General features: G+C 36.5%; 1 protein-coding gene across 3 annotated transcripts in view; it reads right to left on the bottom strand.

Annotated features, from left to right (window-relative positions):
• Positions 1-25,276, bottom strand: part of LOC149836349 (kinesin-like protein KIN-UB) — a 95,901-nt gene that overhangs the window by 19,187 nt on the left and 51,438 nt on the right. For 2 of the 3 annotated variants that reach the window (XM_090009152.1, XM_090009154.1), the window contains exons 10-14: positions 24,393-24,497; positions 5,881-6,015; positions 5,675-5,812; positions 5,367-5,505; positions 5,116-5,208 (exon numbers count right to left, since the gene is read on the bottom strand). In XM_090009152.1, the coding sequence (XP_089865278.1) occupies positions 5,116-5,208; positions 5,367-5,505; positions 5,675-5,812; positions 5,881-6,015; positions 24,393-24,497 (610 nt within the window). The remainder of the gene's footprint in view (positions 1-5,115; positions 5,209-5,366; positions 5,506-5,674; positions 5,813-5,880; positions 6,016-24,392; positions 24,498-25,276) is intronic. The other variant, XM_090009153.1, reaches the window with a different exon arrangement.

Here is a 25,276-nt window from a genome sequence, read left to right as displayed (position 1 = left end):
TTACTTTGAAAACCCATCTGCACCCTATTGTTTTCTTGCCTTCAGGAAGATTTTGAAATTCCCAGGTTTTGGCTCTTCTTAGAGCCTCAAGTTCATTGTCTATGGCATTAATCCATTCAGGGCACTTTCGTGCTTCTTCAAAATATCTAGGTTCTATATAAGAGTGGATGGCACTAAGGCAGGCTCTATATCTTGGTGAAAAAGAGTCATAGGAAATGAACCTAGAAGGAGGCCTTCTACTTCTCTCAGTTCTACGAGGGATTACTTCATTCTGAGAGGCACTGGAAGTGGCATCATTATATCTGTCAAGAGCACTCCTAAAGTTGTTTTGATCTCTATGAGAGTAGGTGATAGGATCTCTAGGTAATCCAATAGGTTGATGTGACGAAGGAGGCAAGGAGATGTTTTCCTCGGTTTCAAATTCATTTGGGTTACTTTGATCTGACTCATTATCACTAGTATCATCGTCCTTATTCAGTAAATCAAATAGAAAAGAATAATCCATATTTTCATTATGGGGTTCACAACATTCAAATCCACTAATATTTTCCAAAAAACTCATGTTTTTGGAAACATACAATTTATCACTTTTGATATCATAACAACGAAACCCTTTTTGGGTTTCAGAATAGCCAAGAAAGGCACAAGGAATAGCTTTAGGGGAAAGCTTGTCATTCTTATAAGTGAGAACAAAACATTTACACCCAAAGACCCTTAACCTGCTATAATCAGGTTCCTTATCATACAGTTTTTCAAAGGGGAAAATTTTGTTTAAATTTTTCGATGGGAGTCGGTTTATGAGATAGACAGAAGGGCTGCCTCAGCCCAAAGATTTTTTGGAATGTTTTGAGAAATGAGCAAAGTCCTAGTTGTTTCAATGATGTGTTTGTGCTTTCGTTCGGCTAACCCATTTTGTTGAGGGGTTTTCGGACAAGATTTTTGGTGAAGAATACCAAAATTTTCAAGATAACTCTTAAATTCATTTGAGAGGTATTCTCCTCCAGAGTCAGACCTAAAGATTTTTAAACATCCATTGAATTGATTTGAAATCATCATGTGAAAACTTTTAAAGGTTGAAAAAACTTCATGTTTATGTTTAAGGAAATAGATCCAACAAAACCTAGTATAGTCATCCACAAAGATCACATAATATGAAAATCCTCCTTTTGACATTACCGGGGCCGGTCCCCATACATCGGAATGGACAATTTCAAATGGTTTTGTCGTAAACATGGATCTTTGAGGAAAAGGCAAACATTTCATTTTCCCAAGAATGCATTCATTACACAAAAAGTTACTTTTACAAAGATGTTTAACAAAAGGCAAATAGGAGATTTTAACTATATTGGGATGACGCAATCTCTTATGCCATACATGAATATCTTTGTTTTGGACGACGTTGCAAAATTGACTCTTGGGAACTTGAAGAAAATCTACGTAGTAGAGGTCTCCTCTTCTAGAGCCTTCCCCAATCAATCTCCCGGACTGGCGATCCTGTATCCAACATTTATTAGAAGAAAATTTTATATTGCAACCATGGTCCGAGAGTTGGGAAACGGAAAGAAGATTAGGTTAAGGTTTGGAATAAAACGAATTTTTGGAACAAAGAAGTCTTGTTTTTCAAAATTACCTATTCCTTTAATCTCAAGAGATGTTCCGTCCGCGGTTGATACAAAGGATGGAAAAGAATTTTTAGAAAAATTTGAAAGAGAGCAATAGCTAGGGGTCATGTGAAAGGATGCCCCGGAATCTAAAAGCCAAGATGTCTTACCGAGGGAAGAGGATGACATAGCGGCTCCGGAAGTACCTCCCTTGAGAAGAGGTTGTAGTGCTTCTACGATTTGTTGAAGAGAAAAAGACTCACTTGATGAAGAAGGTCGTTCTTCAACTTGAGATGCCATAGCCGTTGCAATCAATTTCTTCCATTTAGGACACAAAGGTTTGATATGTCTAGGTTCTTTACAATGATAGCAAGTCACTTTGCTATAGTCTCTTTTGCCATACTGATCATTTCCTCCTTGACCTTGATTCTTGAAATGAGGAGGTCTATAGGTCCTCATGTTATTTCTCGGTCTTGACACGGCATTAGCCATTTCACCATCTTCTTGAGTACAGGAAGTAACAAGAATGCTAGGATTATTTTTGCCAATCCCCATACGGGTTTCTTCACCACTTAGCTTGGTGATAACATCTTCAAGTGAGGGGGATGTGAAGGCGGAGAGAAGAGAGGACCGAACTTGTTCAAATTCGGGTCTAAGGCCATTTAAAAAATTGAAGAACCGGTCTTCTTCAAGTTGTTTGTGCCTTAATTCGATTGCTTCACCACTCCATTTAGGTTCAAGGATTGCGAGCTCGTCCCAAATAGAAGATAATTCGGCAAAGTACTCCCGAATGGTCATGTCGTTTTGTTGGAGAGTCAAAGCCCTCTTTTGGAGAAAGTACTTGTGGGATAGATCTCTTGAGGTGTACATTTTCTCAAGATATACCCAAGCTTCGGAAGCCCTTTTATATTTGATGATATTGGCGTTTATCTTAGTTTCAACGGATGAAAAAATCCAAGATAAGATCTTGAAGTTCTTCATTTCTCAATCATCATGTTTCTTAGAATACTCTTCAAGAGCCTTTTGTCTTTCGTCCCCTTCAAGGATCTTAATATCCCCTCCTTCAATAATGGTAATTTTGGGTTCCGGTTCCAGTATAAATCCATGAACGTAACCCCAAAGCCCCTTTCCTTTAATATGGGCTTCCATATTACCGGCCCAAACATGATAGTTTGAGCCATTAAGCTTAAACCCAAGGGAGAAATGAGAGTCTTTTTCGCCCATTAGAGAGGAAAGAATGCAAGGGATAGTACGTACCTTAATTACTTTTCGCGTCTTTCTTGACAAGAGAGGCTCCTAAAATATTGCTCGAAGAAGGTGATCCTCTTTGATTTCAAAAAACTTGAAGGCACGCTTTTCGAGGAATGCAAGAGAAGGCGAATCGCAATTCTTCTTCTTCAACGAGGCTTTGATACCATGTAAAAGTACCTTCAACAAGATACTTTAGTCGATAACGCAATAACTTTGAGAATAAATGTGTGAACATACACACCCAAGAACACTTGTGCACAACAAGCACCACACACCGAATCACAAATGTGCAAATGCAGTCATAAGATTCATAAACAACTAAAGAGGTTGGGCTATAATCCCAAATCCCTTGAGAAAATACAAGAGGAGCTGCCCATATATATATGGCTTTGAGGAGGCCTTGGGAGGGGCTCCACATAATCGTTGGAGCCCCTCCAACGGTCACAAATGTGACCGTTGGAGGGGTCCAACGACTAGTGGGTTGGGCCCCTCCCAATGCAAGTACAATGCATTAAATGCAAAAAGAAAAAGGAATAAAGAAAAAAGAAAAAGAAAATAAATGCAAAAACATATTCTCGAAAAAGAATATGTGTAAAATTCCTAAACTACCCTTACTAGGAATATATATATTTTATATATATAATTGGTAAATACATATACATATATTATATATATGTATATGTATTACCTTATATATATAAAATATATATGCGAAATTACAAGTTTGATTACATAATTTAACAATGTAATCATTTTTTTAGTTACTTTTATATGTTAATCTCATGTTTTTAGAATAATCTCATATATTTTGACTTTTGTAGGTTAATCTCATATATTTTCCAGTTATTTCAGTTATGTAATCAGTTTCTTAGTATGTTTTAACTTTTGTTGGTTAATCTCATATATTTTCCAGTTATGTAATCAGTTATTTAGTTACTTTTATATGTTAATCTCATATTTTTTAGAATAATCTCATATATTTTAACTTTTGTTGGTTAATCTCATATATTTTCCAGTTATGTAATCGGTTTCTTAGTATATTTTATATTTTGTTGGTTAATCTCATATATTTTCCAGTTATGTAATCATTTTTTCAGTTACTTTTATATGTTAATCTCATATTTTTTAGAATAATCTCATATATTTTATCTTTTGTAGGTTAATCTCATATATTTTCCAGTTATTTCCGTTATGTAATCAGTTTCTTTGTATATTTTAACTTTTTTTGGTTAATCTCATATATTTTCCAGTTATGTAATCAGTTTTTAGTTACTTTTATATGTTAATCTCATATTTTTTAGTACTTATTTGAGATTTTCTATTTCTTATTGGTTGTTATTTCATCAATAAAGCATTTTTTTATTTATTTGTATTTTTAGATATTTTTTTATACTAAGTTTTCAAAAAAAATATTTGAGGCTTACGCTTTATGCCTCGCCTCGGTTTTTGGTGGAGTGCCTCACTACGCCTCAATGCTTTTCACAACACTGATATATATATATATATATATATATATATATATATATATATATATATATATATATATATATATATATATATATATATATATATAGATAGAGAGAGAGAGAAATGTGCAGCTTCCTGACCATTTATCTCTCAGACCTCATTAAAAAATGTACTTGCATGCCTTTTTTGCTTAGTCCAAACCTGTAGATGCATTTATCATTACTTATTCACTAAAACCATGTGTTGGAACCAATCAATTGAACAAGAATTTTTTTTTAGTTAATCAAGTTTTTGTTGTAATATGAATTGTTGATTTTTTTGTTGATCTAAAAACACATCTAAATAGAAATTGTTAAAACTAATACATGTTTTCTACTTAATAAAAGCATATAGATCACATCTATGTGTTTAGATTAAGCAAAAAATACATGCAAGTATGTTTTTTAAAGGGGTCTGGGACTGTATGGGAGATAAATGGTCTGGAAGCTCTCTCTCTCTCACTATATATATATATATATATATATATATATATATATATATATATATATATATATAAGTAAGTAAACATGTGACTCAATTAAGTCCAGGCGACTCACTATCTGATAAACTTGGGCGAGTCATTGGGTGGATTCACACAGGTTCAAACAACGCATTAGTTATTGAAATCAATGCTTCTGAAACCCTAATTTGAAAGAAAAGGAGAGTTTTTTTTTGGAAAGAGAAGTAACCCAACAGCATCAAAAAATTTACAAAACGCAAACCAAGAACCTCATCATACATCAAAATGTTAAAATACCTTCAGCTGCCAGGTTTGCAACCACCTTAACTGCATGAATTCGAACATCTGCATCTTCTGACTCTAGCAATGATAAAATCTTTTGCAGTCCAACTAGTTCAAAATGGAAATTTATCAGAAAGAAACCAAGAGGAAGGTGGACTCACACACACTAATTATGAAAACCTAGTTTGTAGTAATGGTATACAGGTGAAGTCATATAAATATATGCATCTAGATTTCTGTAAATTAGTTACATATCGACAGTACACCTTGTTCAAAGAGTTTGGCAATTGAAGCTTTCTGCCCATTTCCTGCTTCTTTTGCATGTGGATGCCTGATTGCAGCCATAAGAGACTCCATGCCAGCAAGGACTTTTCCAGCAGCTCCTCTATCAAGACTTCTCCTTGTCTAGAAACATTAAAATTGTGTTAAATAAAATGTGAATCCAATCACTTTAAAATATAGACTAGATATGGGCCAAAATAATAACTGGCTTATACACTGATCAGAGAGACCATGTGCAAGCATCTCAAATAAACTGTTAATCAAAAGAAGTGATAATAAAAAATTATCTGACCTCATCAGCTTCCAAACTTAGTTGCAATAATTGATCCTTAAGCATTGCAATTTCATCTTCAAGTTTCTCTTTCTGAATGGATTCATCTTCCAACATCTTGCGTAGCATTGAAATCTCATTATTATCAGCAATCTGTTTCTGAAATATCCTTCCATCAGTATTGAGAATTGGTAATTATGCTAGCAAATGATCACAATTGCCCATACCTCTGGCCTTTTCAACTGAAGAAGTTGATTTCTAAGGGCCTTGACCTCTTCCTCTGAAGCATGCCTTAATTGAGATTCATTCCGAAGCAACTCTTTGACCTGGTTCAGTTCCTCCATTACAGATGATGTTGATCCCTGTGCCAAAAAAAAGGCATATGAAACAACTTAATATGAAAATTCGTATTTAATCATATTGAACATAAAAAACAACATATAAGTCACAATTCATGCTTTCCAAGTTCTTGACTTTAATTTACGGGATATCCATAAACCAAATGTCTCTGAATTCAAGTGCTGCAATATGCATTCTAGGAGACAATCCTTATAAAATATTATCTTATACTCTAGAGTTAGAACTGGGATCCTAGACCACCACAGGACATCAAAATTGTTGAGGAACAAAATATACTGTATTGTTTCTGGTTGTGATACCCCCTCAATGTATATTTTATTATATGTAGAGTTATTCTTGTAGTTTTCAGCTTTCTGTAGTAAAGTCAAAATTAGGAGCCTTTTCTACTCCTTTTTCAGACTGGTTGTTAGTGAGGGGGTAATCCCCTTATATTGTCATAACCCTTTTTTTTGGCTTAATGAAGTCTCTTCCTTCTTTGATATCCTTCCTTTCTCTATCTTGGAGTTCTCTTTTGCTTTGATATGGTATCAGAGCAATATTCAAGCAAAGAGGGTGTCATGTAAGGGTGTCATTGAGAAGAAGATGGTTCATCGTTGGCTTGTTGCTGTGTACCCTCAGATTGCATGCCTCATGAGTGACGTCAATATGTGTTAAAATGTAAACTGTAATATATATATATATATATATATATATATATATATATATATATATATATGTATATATATATATATTATTTAATATTATTATATTTCCTTTTATTATTTTCTTTTTCTATTTTTCTTTATTTTCTTTTTTAGCATCTAGTTTAATAGAAACTAGATATTTGATCCAGTCAAGTTCCTGTTGGAACTTGACTGTGCAAATAGCTGTTGGACTGTAGTCCAACAGCTATAATAAATGCTGTTGGACTGTAGTCCAACAGCTATAATAATAAATGCTGTTGGACTGTAGTCCAACAGCTATATTAAGAGACGTTGGAATCCAACGTCTCTTTTGGAGAGCTCAAAATGAGCTCTCCTCTCTCCCACTTTTTTGTATATATAGGGGTGAACCCCTTCAATGTATATTACCATGCTTCTTAAGCATTTTGTTCATGAATAAAGTATTATTTATTTTTCAAGTGTTCTTCCTTTTATACCCTTTCAAGGGTCATGCTTGTAGTGTCTCCAATAGACACTTGTTTGTGAGTTATTTGTGCATTTGTTGAAGACCACCATTTCATTACATGGTATCAGAGTTACGAAATCCTTAGATCTTGAAGTGCTTCCGCCTCGATTTCCGTGCCACATTTACAAAAGGTGTTTCATCACCTTGTTCTTGGCTCAAGAAGATTTATTTGAAGAAAGGCGAACTTGTGCTACAAAAAATTTTGGTTTTGTATCCTCTCTTATTCCTTTGTCTACTCTTTTTCTTTTCTTTTTATTTTTCTCTCTCTCCTCCTATTTATTCCTCTCTTACCCTTGTAAAAGATGGATGACAATGATAAGATCACCATCATTCCTATGAAGCTAAATGATACTATGTAATGTGGGCTTCGATTATGAAGCACCACATTTGGGGAAAAGGTTTATGGGGTATAGTGGATGGTTCCGATTTGGAACCTAAACTATCTCTTACCAAGAAAGAGGGTGATAAAGAGGTTCCTCTAACGGAAGAAGAGAAGAGTAAGGCATTAGCCACTTATGAAAAGAAATGGAAAGAATGGAGGATAGGGCATGCAAAAATTATGTCATGGCTCATCAATAGCATAGACATTAAAAAATGCTCTAGTCTAGCTAAGTTTGAGCATGCCGATAAGGCTTGGGAATACCTCAAAAACATGTATTCCCTTAAAGATATTGCACATGTATGCAATTTACAAGATAAAGTTCGGACAATGACTCAAAAAGATAAAACTATTCGAGAATATTATAATGAGTTGTCCGAACTTTGGGAAGAGTTGGCACTTCTTGAGCCCAAATGGCATTGTGCCGAAGACATCGAGCTTCGCCAAAAGCAACTCGATATGGAACATTTCTATCAATTTGTGAATGGTCTAAGGCCGGAGTTTGAATCCACCAAATCGGCCCTTTTACATCGTGGAAAAATTCCTTCTATTGTTGATACTATAGAAGAGCTCACTATGGAGGAAAATAGACTTAGAAAAAATACTCCAAAAGTTGATAATGACTCTGTTTTAGCTGTATCTAGACCGGGAAATCATACTCGTACTTACAAGCCGCCTCATTTTGGAAGGCAAAATGACGACTTTGATAAAAGAAAAGTTATTTGTCATCATTGTCATGAACCGGGGCACTATAGGCCTCAATGTCCAAAGTTAAAAAGAAGAGAAGAAAAAAGAGTTGCATCTGTTGAATCTGAGTCAAAAGATCAAGATGCACCTGTGTCTATGGCTCAACTGATGAAAATCCTTCAACCTCTTCTCAAAGGGGTATCCTCCTCAACCGAAGCCTTAACTGGAGCGGCAGTTGCATCTTTCTCCGGTCCAGGTAACTTTCCTTGGCTTTTAGATTCTGGTGCTTCTTTTCATATGACCCCAAATGTTAATAGTCTATCCGAATGTCTTAAAAATAACTCAAGTGTGTCAAAGGTTTTTACAGCCGATGGCACATCTCTCGAAGTAAAAGGAATAGGATGTTTTGAAAATCTTCAAAAATCCAAAAGATTTTTTATCCCAGAAGTTAGATATATCCCTAAACTTAATTTGAATCTCTTATCTGTCTCGCAAATATCTGATTATGGATGTAATATCTCTTTCTCTTCTCATGGTTGTTGGGTACAGGATCGCCAGTCAGGGAAGCTGATTGGGGAAGGCCATAGAGAAGGAGGACTTTATTACATGGACTTTTTGGAATTACCCAAGAATGCATTTTGTTATAATATTCAGAAATTAGAATTGGATTTATGGCACAAAAGGCTTGGCCATCCTCATATGTCTAAAATTCAATATTTTCCAAGTTTGGAAAAATTTTGTAATTCTGAAAATTTTTCTTGTAAAGGCTGCATTCTTGGCAAAATGAAAAGGTTACCATTTCTTAGTAGAACTTTTGTTTCCTCACGGCCACTTGAGTTAATACATTCGGATGTTTGGGGCCCCGCACCAGTTATTTCCAAAGGTGGTTATACATATTATGTCATTTTTGTTGATGACTTTTCTAGACATACTTGGATTTATTTTCTTAAACATAAATCTGATGTCTTTGCTAACTTCCAAATATTTCATAAAATGGTTAAAAATAAGTTTCAAAATGATATTTTTGTTTTTCGCACTGATTCAGAGGGAGAATTTATGTCCAACGAATTCAAAGACTATCTCAATTTACATGGTATTACACATCAAAGATCATGTCCACACACTCCACAACAGAATGGCCTAGCCGAACGCAAACATCGGCACATTATGGAAACTACTAGGACATTGTTAATTGCAAATCAAGTTCCAAAAAGTTTTTGGGCTGAAGCGGTCCTAACTGCCACCTACCTCATTAATAGGATGCCATCTTCCTCATTAAAGAATACAACTCCAATAGAAAAGCTTGTTAATTTAACTCCAGATTATTCTAGATTAAGAGTCTTTGGATGCAAATGTTTTGTTTTCACCAACAGAAATGACAAACTCTCTCCTCGTGCAATCCCATGTACCTTTTTAGGATATGCTGATAATCAAAAAGGCTACAGGTGTTTCGATTTTCAAAATGACAAATTATATGTGTCAAGAAATGTATTTTTTTTGGAAAAAGAAAGCTTCTTTGAATTTGAAAAATCCAAGGATGTCACTGAATACTCGTTTTTAATTGATCCAACATCAAAATCCAATGAATGTGATGTTGGATGTGACCTTGACAATGATCAAAGTCCTATTGTTGTTGAAAATGATGATAATGAAGAGCAAATCCATAGGGATGTTAGTCTACAATATTCAAGACGTAGAGAGCAAAATCTTCCATGTGCATTACAAAAATACTCTGAAGTCTCACTGAGAAGAACGTCTAGAATCTCTAAACCTCCAGAAAAAATTGTGTCTTATGAATCTTTTTCACCCACGTATAGGGCCGCCATTACATTAATACAATCATATGTTGAACCATCATCCTATTCTCAAGCAAAAAATCATATAGAATGGATAGAAGCCATGAAAATAGAATTGGATGCACTAGAAAAGGCCAATACTTGGACGATACAAGATATTCCTCCGGGTAAGAAACCTATAGGTTGTAGGTGGGTATACAAAGTCAAAACCAAAAGTGATGGGACCCTGGAAAGATATAAGACTCGTTTAGTAGCAAAAGGATATGCTCAAGAGTATGGCATCGATTATGAAGAAACATTTGCTCCTGTGGCCCGTATGACCACTGTTAGAACTTTAATAGCCTTGGCCTACATTAGAACATGGCCTATCTTTCAATTAGATGTCAAAAATGCTTTCTTGAATGGGAATCTCGTTGAAGAAGTATACATGGAAGCCCCACCTGGTATTAGTATCCCTAAGAGTAAAGCTCTTCGTCTAGAAAAAGCTCTTTATGGTCTTAAACAGGCTCCAAAAGCCTGGTATGACCGATTTAGTCATGTTATGCTTGATATTGGTTTTCAACCTTGTTTAACTGACACTGCTTTGTTTGTTAAGAAATCTGATGCAGGCATCATTATTCTTCTTCTCTATGTGGACGATATGATCATCACCGGAGGCGACAAACAGGGAGTTGCAAATATCAAATCTCTTCTTAAAACTCACTTTGAAATGACTGACTTAGGTTTATTAAGATATTTTTTAGGCATTGAAGTTGCTTATTCCCCTCGGGGGTATTTGATATCTCAATCTAAATTTGCTCTTGATATCGTTTCCAGGTCTGGAATTACAGATGATAAGAAAGTAGACACTCCAGAAGTGGTCAATGTTAAAATGAAAATTGATGATGGAGAACTTCTTGATGATCCTACTCCTTATAGACAGCTTGTTGGATCTCTTTCTTATCTTTCCATTACTAGGCCAGATATAACTCATGCGGTTCATACAGTCAGTCAGTTTCAGCATGCTCCCACCTCCGTACACATGGGAGCGATTTTGCGTATTATTAGATACTTAAAATCCTCTCTTTCACGAGGACTCTTCTTGTCTGCTTCATCTTCATTAAATTTAATTGCATATACTGATGCTGACTGGGGAGGTGATCCCAATAATAGACACTCAACTACTGGTTTTTGTGTGTTCCTAGGTGAAACCTTAATTTTGTGGAGGTGCAAGAAGCAGCAGAAAGTCTCTCTTTCCTCCACCGAAGCTGAATACAGAGCCATGGCAACCACCACTATGGAGGTTGTTTGGCTCAGACGATTGCTGGCGGATATGGGAGCTAAAGCAACGCAAGCTTCAAAGATGTGTTGTGACAACAAAAGTGCGATCTACATTGCAAGCAACCGGACATTCCATGAGCGCACTAAACACATTGAGATGGACTGTCACTATGTCAGAGAGGAATACTTACATGGAACCATTGATCTGCCATATGTTACATCAGAATATCAATTAGCAGACTTCTTCACCAAGCCTCTCGCTGCTCCCAGATTTCACTTCCTCTTAAACAAACTTTCGCTCATTGTACCGTAAGTTTGAGGGGGAGTGTTAAAATGTAAACTGTAATATATATATATATATATATATATATATATATATATATATATATATATATATTATTTAATATTATTATATTTTCTTTTATTATTTTCTTTTTCTATTTTTCTTTATTTTCTTTTTTAGCATCTAGTTTAATAGAAACTAGATATTTGATCCAATCAAGTTCCTGTTGGAACTTGACTGTGCAAATAGTTGTTGGACTGTAGTCCAACAGCTATAATAAATGTTGTTGGACTATAGTCCAACAGCTATAATAATAAATGTTGTTGGACTGTAATCCAACAGCTATATTAAGAGACGTTGGAATCCAACGTCTCTTTTGGAGAGCTCAAAATGAGCTCTCCTCTCTCCCACTTTTTTGTATATATAGGGGTGAACCCCTTCAATGTATATTACCATGCTTCTTAAGCATTTTGTTCATGAATAAAGTATTATTTATTTTTCAAGTGTTCTTCCTTTTATACCCTTTCAAGGGTCATGCTTGTAGTGTCTCCAATAGACACTTGTTTGTGAGTTATTTGTGCATTTGTTGAAGACCACCATTTCATTACAGACTTGTGGGATTTCACTAGATTGAGGTAGGCATTTGCTAGTGTTTCATTTTAGGAACCATATGAATAAAAAATGTAAAGTTTTTATGAGATTTGGATTTTTGGTGATTTTTTTCTATTTTCTGGAATTGAAGGTGAATAGTGTCCAGTTTCAGAAATCTTTTGGTTTAGATCTCATCAGTAGTTTTTGTTGGCTCAAATAAGTTGCAATCAAGGTTTTTAAAGGCAGAAGGCATAACAAGACATTTTTGAAAAGTATAAACAAGGCGTTTTGAGGCATAAGCCTCAATGTATTTTGAGATTTAAAGCTTAAATCTTAAAAAAAAAAATATTAAAAATATTCCCTTTTTATAAGACAAATAAATAACAATAAATATAAGCAATTGTAGACTTCATTCTTTAATGTTTTGCAAAATCAAAATACTAGTAAAAACTGAATTGTTTGAATTTCTCGTGTCAAAATGATTGTTAAATATTAATCTACACTATTATTCGATTTTGAAAAAGTTTTTACATGAAAATTTAACTCATTATTAATGATTTTTGTAATCATTTTTATAAAAACAAACACCAAAAATTGAGATTAGCAATGTAAGCATGGAGGAAACTTTTTTATTGTTTATCAATTATGCACTTTTTGCAAATTGATTCTCATCTTTTTTATTTTACTCTAGTAAATTTGATGCAGTTATGTAGCCTAATTCCTTATATAATAAAGGATATCAATCATTATAAGAGTTATCTACTCAAAGAGAGTCTACAAAATTTTGTGTTTACATCAAGATTTTTATTTTTTAAATGCTTTTATTTCAATTAAAAAGAAAACCTTAAAAATAACTAAATTGTACAAAGACTTTTTAATGAACTCATTTTTTAGAGGCTTAAGCCTTTCCATAGAGTCTTAAGCCTCATGTAAAGGCCTAAACCTCTTTACATAAGAGACTTAGGATTCCATATATATAGGTGAGGATTACGCCTCTGAGGCAGGTAGACCCATGAGGCGTAGCCGCGTAAGCCTCCAATGCCTCAAATATAGCCTCTAAAAACCATGGTTGCAATCTGGTGATTTTTACCTAGTGAAGCCATTGATATAATTTTTTATCATTATCTTGGTGATTTTGGATGAGTTTTATTGAGGATTTGGGGCTTTATTTCTGGCAGTAATCAGTTTCTGGGCTGCTTTTGCAAAACTGATTGTTATCCGATGGAGTTTTTCACAATATAAGAATCATGCAGTCCGATCGAGCATTTCACAATATTGTGATGTTTGGTGGTGCTTCTTGCTTACTCGGTGTTATTGGTACTCCACCAGTAGTGTGATTTTAGAGCATATTTGGCTTTGACAACATTCTTGTTGCAGTTGTATTTATAACAGCATATCTTGGTGTTTGTATTGTTGTATTGGTGCCTTGCGCAAGGCTTTATATTGTAGTTTGGGGATTTGTGTGAGATGGAGAAAAAGGAGACTATTCTGTTATATATATAGTACACACAAACACACACACATATATATATGTGTGTGTTTCTTCTCTTGTAATAAGTAATACCCTCTAGGGGTATTTTTGAAAATCTGCATGTGTAAATAGGTCCAGACCATTAGAGGCAGATTTGATATTTTTTATTTCTTTTAATTTTATTTTTTGCCTTTCCCTCTTATCTAACGGCATTATGGTCTTTAGGCCATATAGCTGTTGGGGCCTCCCCAACGGCTATAGTGGCCCCCCTTTAGTCCTTATCTCTAGCCTATATAAGGGACATCTCATCCCCTTTGTTGTTATGCTTCTCTTGAGCATTTGTTAATATAATAAAATTATATTTTTTTATCTTTGTGTTATGCCCATTAGTGGCTTGTGAACTCTTGAGTGCTTGTTCTAGCCCTTAGTGGCTTATGTGCACCATCCCATAGTGGATTTGTGTGTGCACCTCTCTCTTTCTATTTCATTACATATTCAAGTCATTCTTGTTAAGCTTGATGGCACTAGCTATGCCTATTAGTCTGAATTTGTGAAAAGTGAAAACCGTGGTGTAGGACTTTGGTTATGGAGGATATATGGATGGCAGTAAAGTGAAGCCAAAGAAGGGTGATCCCAATTATGACACTGATATTGTAAAATAGGAGAAAAAAAATGCAAAGATTAAATCATGACTTATAGGCTCTGTGGAGCAAAATATTGCTCTGAATATTTTGAAGTATGAAGCTGATAAGGATGTGTGAGGGTAATTTAATCAAATCTATGAACAATACAATTGGGCCCCAAAATATCAATTGGAGTAAGAATTCAAGGCATTGAGACAAGGAAATGAATTCATTCAGGCATTTCATGCTAGATATCTGATGTGTTGGACCTGATGCTACCCTATAATAAATTATCAACTGTGGTGATTGTGTGGAGTGCAAGAATCGTGATAGCGAAGCAAGGGATCCGCAGCAGGTCATTAGTTTTCTGATGGCACTTCATCCTGAATTTGATAGCATTTGCAACAGAACAGCAGGTCATTAGTTTTCTGATGGCACTTCATCCTGAATTTGATAGCATTTGCAACAGAATTCTAAACCGTCCCTTCCTTCCTACCCTAGTTTAGACCTTGTCTGAGCTATTGGCAAAAGAGAGTAAGATTAAGTCTCAGTGTTCAATCATTAAAGGAGGTTGTATTTAATGTGATTAGGCAATTAGGATGAAGAGGGGGTGGTAGATCTGAAGGTGGTAGAGGTGATATAAGTTCAGTTTAGTGGCGGTATTGTAGAAGATATGAGCATATGAAAACTTTCTTCCTAGTGTTGAGAAAAAAGAAGGGTGGCGCATTCGAAATACTTTCTAGTGGAGAGATCACTAAGCTTAAGGATGGACAGATGGATAGCAATAGTGGTCGGCCACCCTTGTCTCCATCACCACAGCCAAGTGGACAAGGTGAGGACCAAGAAGATTCTGGAGTTGTAATACAGGTGTAAGAACTCACATAGGAAAATAGTGTAGTCTGTTACTTCTCTTGTAGTGGATTCTTTTGAGTATTCAGGTGGTAGTCAGCTAAGTCACAGGGACTCGGAAAAACAGGTGCCGCACCCGCGTCAATGCGACGCGACGCGGGTGTGCGTGCGGGTGCGGCACTGGGTGCGGTCAACACGACCCTGGGTGCGGTCTGTAATGAAGTATGCAGAAGAATCCAAGAATGCCAAAGCATTCGCTATGTCCAACACGGACAAATGAAACAAGCATAAGAGAGGAAATCCACCAAAGGATATACGAAGGGCCTTATAATAAGGCTACACACATAAAAAGAATATCTCTTTTATTAGAGAGGAGCTCTCTAAAGCAATACAAAATACAAGGAGGGTTCCCCTTATTTATAAGAAAAGGGAGACCAAAGGGGGCTCCCAATAGAGTCGTTGGGAGCCCCCAACGGTCACAATTGTGACCGTTGGGGGCCCCAACGACTCCATTGTGGGGCCCCTTTTGGTATCCCAAAATACATTTTAGAAAAATAAAAAAAATAAAAATAAAAAATAGGAAAATAAAAGAAATAAAACAAGTACCCCTATTGGGTACTTGTGAAAAGTACCATAATACCCCTATCGGGTATTATGGTGAATACATCTATATTTATATATATATAGATGTATTATTACATATGTCTTAACACCCCCCCCTCAAACTTTACGGGGAGATGACCGAAAGTTTGCCAATGAACAAAAAGCGAAGAGCAGGCAGGGCTTTGGTAAAGAAATCTGCAAGTTGATATTCAGAAGTGACATATGGCAGTGTAACTGTCCCACGAAGATATTCATCACGTACATAGTGACAGTCCATTTCAATATATTTAGTCCTCTCATGAAAGGTGTGGTTGCTGGCAATATAGATGGCACTTTTGTTGTCGCAACAAAGCTTCGAAGCACCGGTAATTTCGACTCCCATATCTTGAAGAAGGCTTCGAAGCCACACAAGCTCCATTGTAGTAGTTGTCATAGCCCTGTATTCTGCTTCAGTAGAAGACAATGAGACTTTCTGCTGTTTCTTGCACCTCCAAGCAATTAGCGAATCTCCTAAGAAAACACAAAAGCCAGGAGTTGAGACTCGATCATTTGGGTTTCCTCCCTAGTCAGCATCAGTATAAGCCAAAAAATCTAAGGAAGAGAGTGAGGATAGGAATAGCCCTTTAGTCAAAGTATTTTTGATGTATCGAATGATCCGAAGCACAGCACTCATATGCACAGATGTAGGGGCGTGCTGAAATTGGCTTGCAGAGTGCACAACATGAGCAATATCAGGCCTGGTGATAGTCAAATAAGTGAGAGAGCCAATGAGTTGCCTGTAGGGCGTAGGATCATCCAGAAGAACTCCATCCTCCAGTCATAATTTAGCATTGATAACCTCGGGAGTCTCCACATTTTTGTCATCTGAAATCCCAGATTTGGAACATATGTTTGCAGCAAGCTTCATCTGTGACAATATATACCCTCGAAGAGAGTATGCTACTTCTATACCAAGAAAGTACCTGAGAAAACCCAGATCAGACATATCAAAATTATGTTTTAACATTAAGAATACCACTTTCATCATTGTCAGTGATGATCATATCATCAACATAAAGCAGAAGGATGATGATACTATTACCTGCACGTTTAACAAAAAGAGCAGTGTCAGTATAACATGAACGAAATCCCAATTGTAACATGATAGCACTAAATCTATCGTACCAAGCCTTAGGGGCTTGTTTAAGGCCATATAAAGCTTTTAATAATCGAAGAGTTTGACCTTGGTTAACACTAATTTCCGGCGGAGGGTCCATATATACTTCTTCATTCAACTGACCATTAAGAAAGGCATTTTTAACATCTAATTGAAATATAGGCCATTTCTTAGATGATGCTACAACAATTAGAGTTCTAACGCTTGTCATGCGAGCCACGGGGGCAAAAGTCTCCTCATAATTGATGCCATATTCTTGTGAATATCCCTTAGCAACTAATCTAGCTTTATAACGTTCTAGGGAACCATCACATTTTGTTTTGACTTTGTAGACCCACCGACATCCTATAGCTTTTTTATTTGGAGGAAGTTGAACTATTTCCCAAGTTTTAGCCTTATTTAAAGCATCTAGTTCAACTTTCATTGCTTCAACCCAATGAGGAATATTTTTTGCTTGATTATAATGGGAAGGTTCATAGTAAGAATGCAAGGCTATTAGACAAGCTCTATAGTTAGGTGAGAGAGATTCATATGAGACAAACCTATTAGGTGGAATTGATTCTCTAGAAGATCGCCTAAGGGAGGTTTCTTCTAGGGGTTCATTAAGCCGCAAGAATTTTTCTAAAGCACTAATAGGTTGTGCTTCCTCACGCCGAGTGTATACTTGGTGATTGTCACCATTACTTGGTGATACATCATTATCATGAGAATCATGAGTATTTTCTAAAAATTCTGGATGACTCAAAGAGTCATCATTTGAATCTTCCAAAAGATCATTGATAAACATATAATCAATTTCATTTGGTTTTTCCAATATTTCAAATCCATTTTCATCTTCTAAAAAGGTCACATCTTTGGAGACAAATAACTTATTGTTTTAATAGTCAAAGCATCTATAGCCCTTTTGATTTTCACCATATCCTAAAAATACGCATTCTATTGCCTTATGTGACAATTTGTCTCTTTTATGTAAAAGAACAAAGCATTTACACCCAAAAATACGAAGACGATTGTAGTCGGGTGTCATATTGAAAAGTTTTTCATAAGGAAAGATATTGTTCAATTTTGAAGATGGCATTCTATTGATTAAATAGGTGGAGGTTAACACGGCTTCGGCCCAAAAACTTTTAGGAATATTTTTAGAAATGAGTAAAGCTCTAGTGGTTTCTAAAATATGTCTATGTTTTCTTTCCGCTAGGCCGTTTTATTGAGGAGTTCTTGGACAAGATTTTTGATAACAAATGCCATGTTGTTTTAAATATGATTGAAACTCATTTGATAAGTATTCTCCACCCGAATCGGATCTAAGAATGGATATTTGACTTTGAAATTGATTTTGAACTTTTGCATGAAATTCTTTGAAGAAGTTAAAAACTTCCGATTTAAGGTTAAGAAAGTAAATCCATACATATCTAGTATAATCATCAATAAAGGTAACATAATATGAATAACCACCTTTGGATAGAACTGGAGATGGTCCCCATACATCGGAATGCACCAATTCAAAAGGTCTTGTTGTCACAAAGGTTCTAATAGGAAAAGGAATAGACTTCATTTTTCCAAAAATGCAATCTTTGCAATTGATATCTTTTTCTTTACAAAACTTGTTTCCAAAAGGAAAAAGATACATTTTAGAGTAACTTGGATGTTCAAGCCTTTTATGCCAAGTTTCAATATTTTTGTCTTGGACATAAGTACAAAATGAGGTATTTGGAAGCATTAAGTTATCCATAAAATAAAGATCTCCCTTCCTATGGCCTTTCCCAATCCGCTTCCCGGACCGGAGATCCTGCACAAAGCACCCTTGGGATGAGAAAGATATTTTACATCCATGGTCGGCTATTTGAGAAACGGAAAAGAGGTTAAGATTTAATTTAGGAACTATTCTAACTTTTGGAACAAGAAAATTTTTAACATTTTTAGAATCAAGAGTTCCAATACCATTTATTTTGAGAAAAGTTTCATCGGCCGTAGAGACACAAGATATTTTTGAATTGGTGTGCACGTTGGTTAATGCATTTTCATGAGGAGTCATGTGAAAAGAGGCTCCGGAATCTAAAATCCAAGAGTACGTACCGGGAGGTGATGATGAGGCAATGGCAGCACCGGAAGTGGAAGAAGTAGCCTTTAGAATTTGTTGGAGAGCCAAGGAGATTTGACCAAGAGTATCTTTGAGATCCCCATTCTTGTCGTCATCTTCTTTGGTGGATGATTCCTCAACGGAAGTCACCTTTGGCTTGAATGTCCCATTTAGCTTTGGGAAAACGGGTTTAATATGTCCCGGCTCATAACAATGATGACATATAATCATTTTTCTTCCACCACTCCCTTGCTTACCAAAATGAGGTGGTTTGTATGTTTTAACATGATTGCCAGGTTTAGATACGGCAAGAACTTCATCTATGCTTTTACCCATGCTATGCCTAGTCTCTTCTTGAGTAATCTCGGCAATAGCCTCTTCTAAAGGAGGAAACTTAGATCTATGGAGAAGTGAGGATCTAACTTGTTCAAATTCGGGACGAAGCCCAAATAAAAATTGAAACAATCTATCTTGTTCCATTTGTTTTTGTCTTAGTTTCACATCCTCCATAGCCACCCATTTAGGCTCTAAAAGAGCCAATTCATCCCACAAAGGATTTAGAGCACTATAATAGTCTTGTATGCTCATGTCGCCTTGTTTTGTGGTTCTCACTTTTTCTTGCAAAAAATAAGCTCTTGCAAGATCTTTTTGGGTAAACATACCCTTCATAAAAAACCAAGCTTCATTTGCCCGGCGAAATTTTGCAATATTTGCACATACCTTAAGTTCGACATTATTCATAATCCATGCTAGGATTTTTGCATGGTTGCTCTCCCAATCTTCCATTTGGTGATGATAATCTTCTATGGCCTTGAGACGAGCATCACCTTCAAGTGCTTTCTCTTGATTTTCTTCCATCTTTGTGAGCTTAAGTTGGGGTTCCGGAATGGTTCCCATTACATAACCCCAAAGCTTCTTGCCTTTGAGATTATTCTCCATTGCGGATGCCCACATCATGTAATTTTTCCCATTGAGCTTGAATGATAGATCGATCTTGACTTCCATTGCTACAAAATGAAGATGTGAAAAAGAAAGGACGTAGAGAGAGACACGATTTTACCTTAGAAGATCGCATGGCTCTGATACCATGTAATGAAGTATGCGGAAGAATTCAAGAATGCCAAAGCATTCACTATGTCCAACACGGACAAATGAAACAAGCATAAGAGAGGAAATCCACCAAGGGATATACGAAGGGCCTTATAATAAGGCTACACACATAAAAAGAATATCTCTTTTATTGGAGAGGAGCTCTCTAAAGCAATACAAAATACAAGGGGGGTTCCCCCTATTTTAAGAAAAGTGAGACCAAAGGGGGCTCCCAATAGAGTCGTTGGGAGCCCCCAACGGTCACAATTGTGACTGTTGGGGGCCCCAATGACTCCATTGTGGGGCCCCTTTTGGTATCCCAAAATACATTTTAGAAAAATAAAAAAAACAAAAATAAAAAATAGGAAAATAAAAGAAATAAAACAAGTACTCCTATTGGGTACTTGTGAAAAGACCATAATACCCCTATCAGGTATTATGGTGAATACATCTATATTTATATATATATATATAGATGTATTATTACATATGTCTTAACAGCAGTCAACGCACCCAGGGTCATTTTTGTTCACTTTTTGGCGTTAAAAAAAATCCCCAATGAAAAGGAGGATTCGGGCAAAAAAAAATTGCCCCTAATCTCTCCTCTCCTCCTGAGCTCGAGCTCGAGCTCTCTCCTACTAATGCCCCAGCTCCACCTTCCAGGCTCCTCCTCTCATTTCGCAGGTACGTACCCTCTCTCGCTCTCTTCTTGTGTCGACAGGGGAGGGGCCGAGCCCCCCCCCCTCACCCTCTCGCTCTCTTGTTGGGTCAGCAGGGGAGGGGTCGAGCCCCCCCCCTCTCGCTCCCTCTGTTTTCAACAGGTGAGGGGCCGAGCCCCCCCCCCCCCCCCTCTCGCTCTCTTGTTGGGTCGGCAGGGGAAGGGCTGAGCCCCGACTGCTCCCTCTGTTTTCGGCACGGGAGGGGCCGATCCCCCCCTCTCGCTCTCTATTTGGGTCGGCAGGGGAAGGGTCGAGCCCCCCCCCCCCCCCCCTCTCGCTCTCTATTTGGGTCGGCAGGGGAAGGGTCGAGCCCCCCCCCCCCCTCTCGCTCTTTTTTTGCGTCGGCAGGGGAAGGGTCAAGCCCCTCCCCCCTCTCGCTCTCTTGTTGGGTCGACAGGGGAGGGGCTGAGCACCCCCTGCTCCCTCTGTTTTCGGTAGAGAAGGGGCTGAGCCCCTCCCTGTTTTTGGCAGGAGAGGGGCCGAGACCCCCACCCTACTCCCTTTGATTTCAGGGGAGGGGCCGAGACCACCCCCCCCCCTCTCGCTCTCTTGTTGGGTCGGCAGGGGAGGGGCTGAGCCCCCCCTTCTCCCTGTGTTTTCGATAGGGGGAGGGGGTCGAGTATAATTGATTTGAAAATTTAAATGTATTTTTTTTTTGTGTTTTTAGGATAAAAATGATGGATAAAGGGAAAGGACTTGCATCATCATCATCCCAACATGTGAGTTATGCTGCTAGTTTTGCTGATAGTTGCAGTGAGATTGATGATGTGGGGCCACTATGGGTACATGTAGATAAACTTGCAAAACCTGGAGAAGGAGGTGGTGGAAACAAGAGATTTCGATGCAAGCTCTGCGAAAGAGATTTTGTTGGGTCTTACACAAGAGTGAAGGCTCATTTGTTGAAGATACCATGACATGGCATTTCAACTTGCAGAAAAGTTGATGAGGCAATGCGAAGACAATACAAGAAAATACAAGAAGAATATGAGAAGAGAAAGGCAATGGCCGATTTTTGTGCAGTTAGTGTGCCACTTGCAAGCCACCAAGAAGATGCTGAAAAAAAAAAGTCAATGTAGGAGGTAGAGGAACGATACAATCAACATTCAATACATATGGAATAGAAGAATTTGATAGAAAAGTTGGGAGGTATTTTTATTCTGGTTCACTCCCATTTAATGCGGCTAGAAATCCTTATTGAAAGGATTTAGTAACATCCTTGGCAAATTGTAATTTGAGTGGTTATGTGCCTCCAAGTTCAGAAAAATATGAATCACACTTCTTGCAGAAGAGAGGGCAAATGTGGAGAGGTTGCTGGAGATTAAAAAATATTCATGAGAGCAAAATGGAGTTGCTATTGTGTCTGATGGATGAACAGATATTCAAAGGCGTCCATTAATCAATTTCATTGTTTGTTCGCTTAGTGGCCCAATATTCTTGAAAGCATTTGATACATCTGGGGAATATAAAAATGCAGAGTATTTGAAGGGATTGTTTATAGAAATGATAAAAGAATTGGGTGATCAGAAAGTGGTACAAATCATTACAGACAACGCTCTAGTTTGTAAAAGTGCAACGTTGAGATTGGAGAGTGAGTACCCTCATATTTTTTGGACTTCCTGTGTAGCACACGGCTTAAATTTAACCCTAAAGAGCATCTACAACCCCCAAAGAAGAAAATTCACAAGCATATGCTTTATGTTCATGGATTGAAGATTTAGAAAGAAATGTCAAAAGCATTAGAAATTTTGTTGTTAACCACCGTCGTGCTAATGTTATATTTAATAGGCATTCTGATTTGAAATAGTTGAAGGTTGTTGAAACACGTTTTGCGTCCATCATTGTGATAATGAAGAGGATTAAAAGAGTGAAGAATGCTTTGATTAACATGGTGACTGATGAAAATTGGACATTTTATCGTGCTAATGATGATATCAAGGCTCAAGAAATTAAAAAATTCATTCTTGATGATGAGTTTTGGGACAGAGTGGTATACTTCCTTCAATTTACGCAACCTATTTGAGAAATGTTAAGAGAAGTTGATAAGGATGAGCCCATGCTTCACAGAGTTTATGAAATGTGGGATAATATGATTGAAAAAATACAAGTTATAGTTTTCAAGCATGAAGAAAAAAATCCTGCATTGGATGATTCAGATTTTTTTAATCATATTCATTCAATTTTAATCAGAAGATGGGATAAGAGCAATACTCATTTGCATTGCATGGCACATTCTCTTAATCCAAAATATTATGCAAATAAGTGGCGGGCTGGTGGTATTGGTCGTGTCCCTCCAAATTTAGACTCAGAGCTATCAAGACATAGAAATATTTGTATGACAAGACTTTTCAGAAGCATATCTTCTACATCAAGTCACACAAGAGTTTGAAAATTTTTCATCTTCGAGATTATATGGACCGGCATTATTCGCGAGATAAGAAGATAATATAGATCTTATCACATGGTGGTCAACATTTGGATCAGAAACACCTTTTCTCCAACGTCTTGCATTAAGATTGCTATTGCAGTATGCTAGTTCATCTTGTTGTGAAAGAAATTGAAGCATACATTCTCAAATCCACAACATGAAGAGAAACAAACTCACCAGCAAACGTGCAGAGGATTTAGTATATGTTCATTCAAATCTTCGATTACTTTCGTGAAGCAATGATGAATACAGGTACTAATTTGCTCTCTTAGTTATTTGATTATTTATTAGTTTTCATTTAAATATACTTGTATTGTATTTAACATTTTCAAATTGGGTTTGTAACGCAGACAAGGAACATCCAAATTTTGGGATGTAAACCCAGAAGAGTGTGACTTCGAGGGAAAACATGATTTCAACATAACAAAATGGATTTAGCTGAGCCCAGTATTCCTTCTAATGATGCATTTGATGATGAAGAAGAAAATTATTAACATTCATTACTTCATCAGGATATACTTTGGTATGTAATTCAGTTCTTTTATGCTTTACTTATTTGATTGATATTTAGGTTGATTTATGTAATTGTTTTACTTATTTGATTGATAATTTGATATTTAGGTTGATATATTGCATGCATGATGAATGATATTATGAAAATGTTAACTGTTAAACTGTTAAAACTTCAAAATTATATATATATATATATATATTTTACATTTTTGCCCCTACCGCGCCCCCGCACCCGGGTTTTTTGGAAGTGCCGCATCCTCGTACCCGTACCCGTACCCGTACCCGCACCCGCACCCGCACCCGCACCCATGTGACATAGGTAGTCAGATATAGGTCTTGGAGTTCTCTTTTGCTTGATAACAATAAGCTTTACAAATGAGGGCAATTATTTGTTATTTACTAATGACAAGGACAAATAAAAAAATGCAATTGAATCTCCACATACAGAGAAACACCAAAAGTATCCCATAAAATTGGACATGAATCATAAATTGAGAATAAAAATTTGATGAGGTATAGAAATGTGACCTGAGTGTATGGAAAATATCAAAAGCACCAGTATAATGTCCAGCAAAAAAAGAAAGACAATCATGAAGCTTAAGCATAACACATCCACAATATCCAAAATAAGTTTATCCATCACAACAAGTGAAACAACAGAATAGAACAATAAGTTACTCATTCAAACCTTGCTCACTCGTTCATCGGCCAACTTTTGTTGATTCTTCATGCATTGTTCCTCAAGCTTCCTTATGGCTTCTAGGTACTCTTTTTGAAACTTTAGCTTCTCACTCTGCAAAATAAAAAGGAAAAATGCATCATTCTAGGTCAAATATGATATCAACCAACAAGCAGCAAAATTTTATCAACCTTCTACAGCCCCTCAACAAGGTACATAGACACTGAACAACCAATTTACAGGGAAATCAATGATTTGCATTTAGGTTTTTCCTTTATTTTATTGCCACAAAAGGATAATTGAACACGATGTTTGATGGTTAAATAATGGCATTTCACCACCAAATCCTTGATCTTAAATCACATGTTGAATAGTAAAAAACTCCTTGTTGAAACCTTCTATTTTTAAGAATAGATTATGCAGGAGTTTGTAAAGTTAAAATTGCAGGTCCAGGTGCTATTGAACATTTTGGCTCCCACACGTCATTTATCCTTTGATAGCTTTCCTACAAGAGGGTCTCCAACAATGTATATGTTCATAGACAACATTGTTTTAAGTTTTAACAATCAAAAAAGAGGAGGCAAATGAAAAAGATACATGAAGAAAAAACAAAAACAAAAACAAAAACAAAGAGGTTGAAAGTCTGCAGAATGAAAACAATACATGGAGGGTAAACCTAATGGGAAGATAGATGATGAGGTGATGGCTAAACGATCTTGCAGTGTCATATGAATATTTAAGCACCATGATACAGGATCTGTTAGGATATCCATTGTAAACATACTGGAAAGATCGTATTGGAAACTATAAAGCATAGTAAGACCAGAAAGATCCTGTTGGAATTAAGTGCATAAGCAACAATTGGATGCTCAAACTTTATCTTTTATGCTGCC

Source organism: Nuphar pumila, chromosome 6 (genome assembly GCF_984573655.1).
Source record: "Nuphar pumila chromosome 6, dmNupPumi1.hap1.1, whole genome shotgun sequence".
Classification (NCBI taxonomy): domain Eukaryota; kingdom Viridiplantae; phylum Streptophyta; class Magnoliopsida; order Nymphaeales; family Nymphaeaceae; genus Nuphar; species Nuphar pumila.
This window is presented reverse-complemented; position numbering and strand designations above follow the sequence as displayed.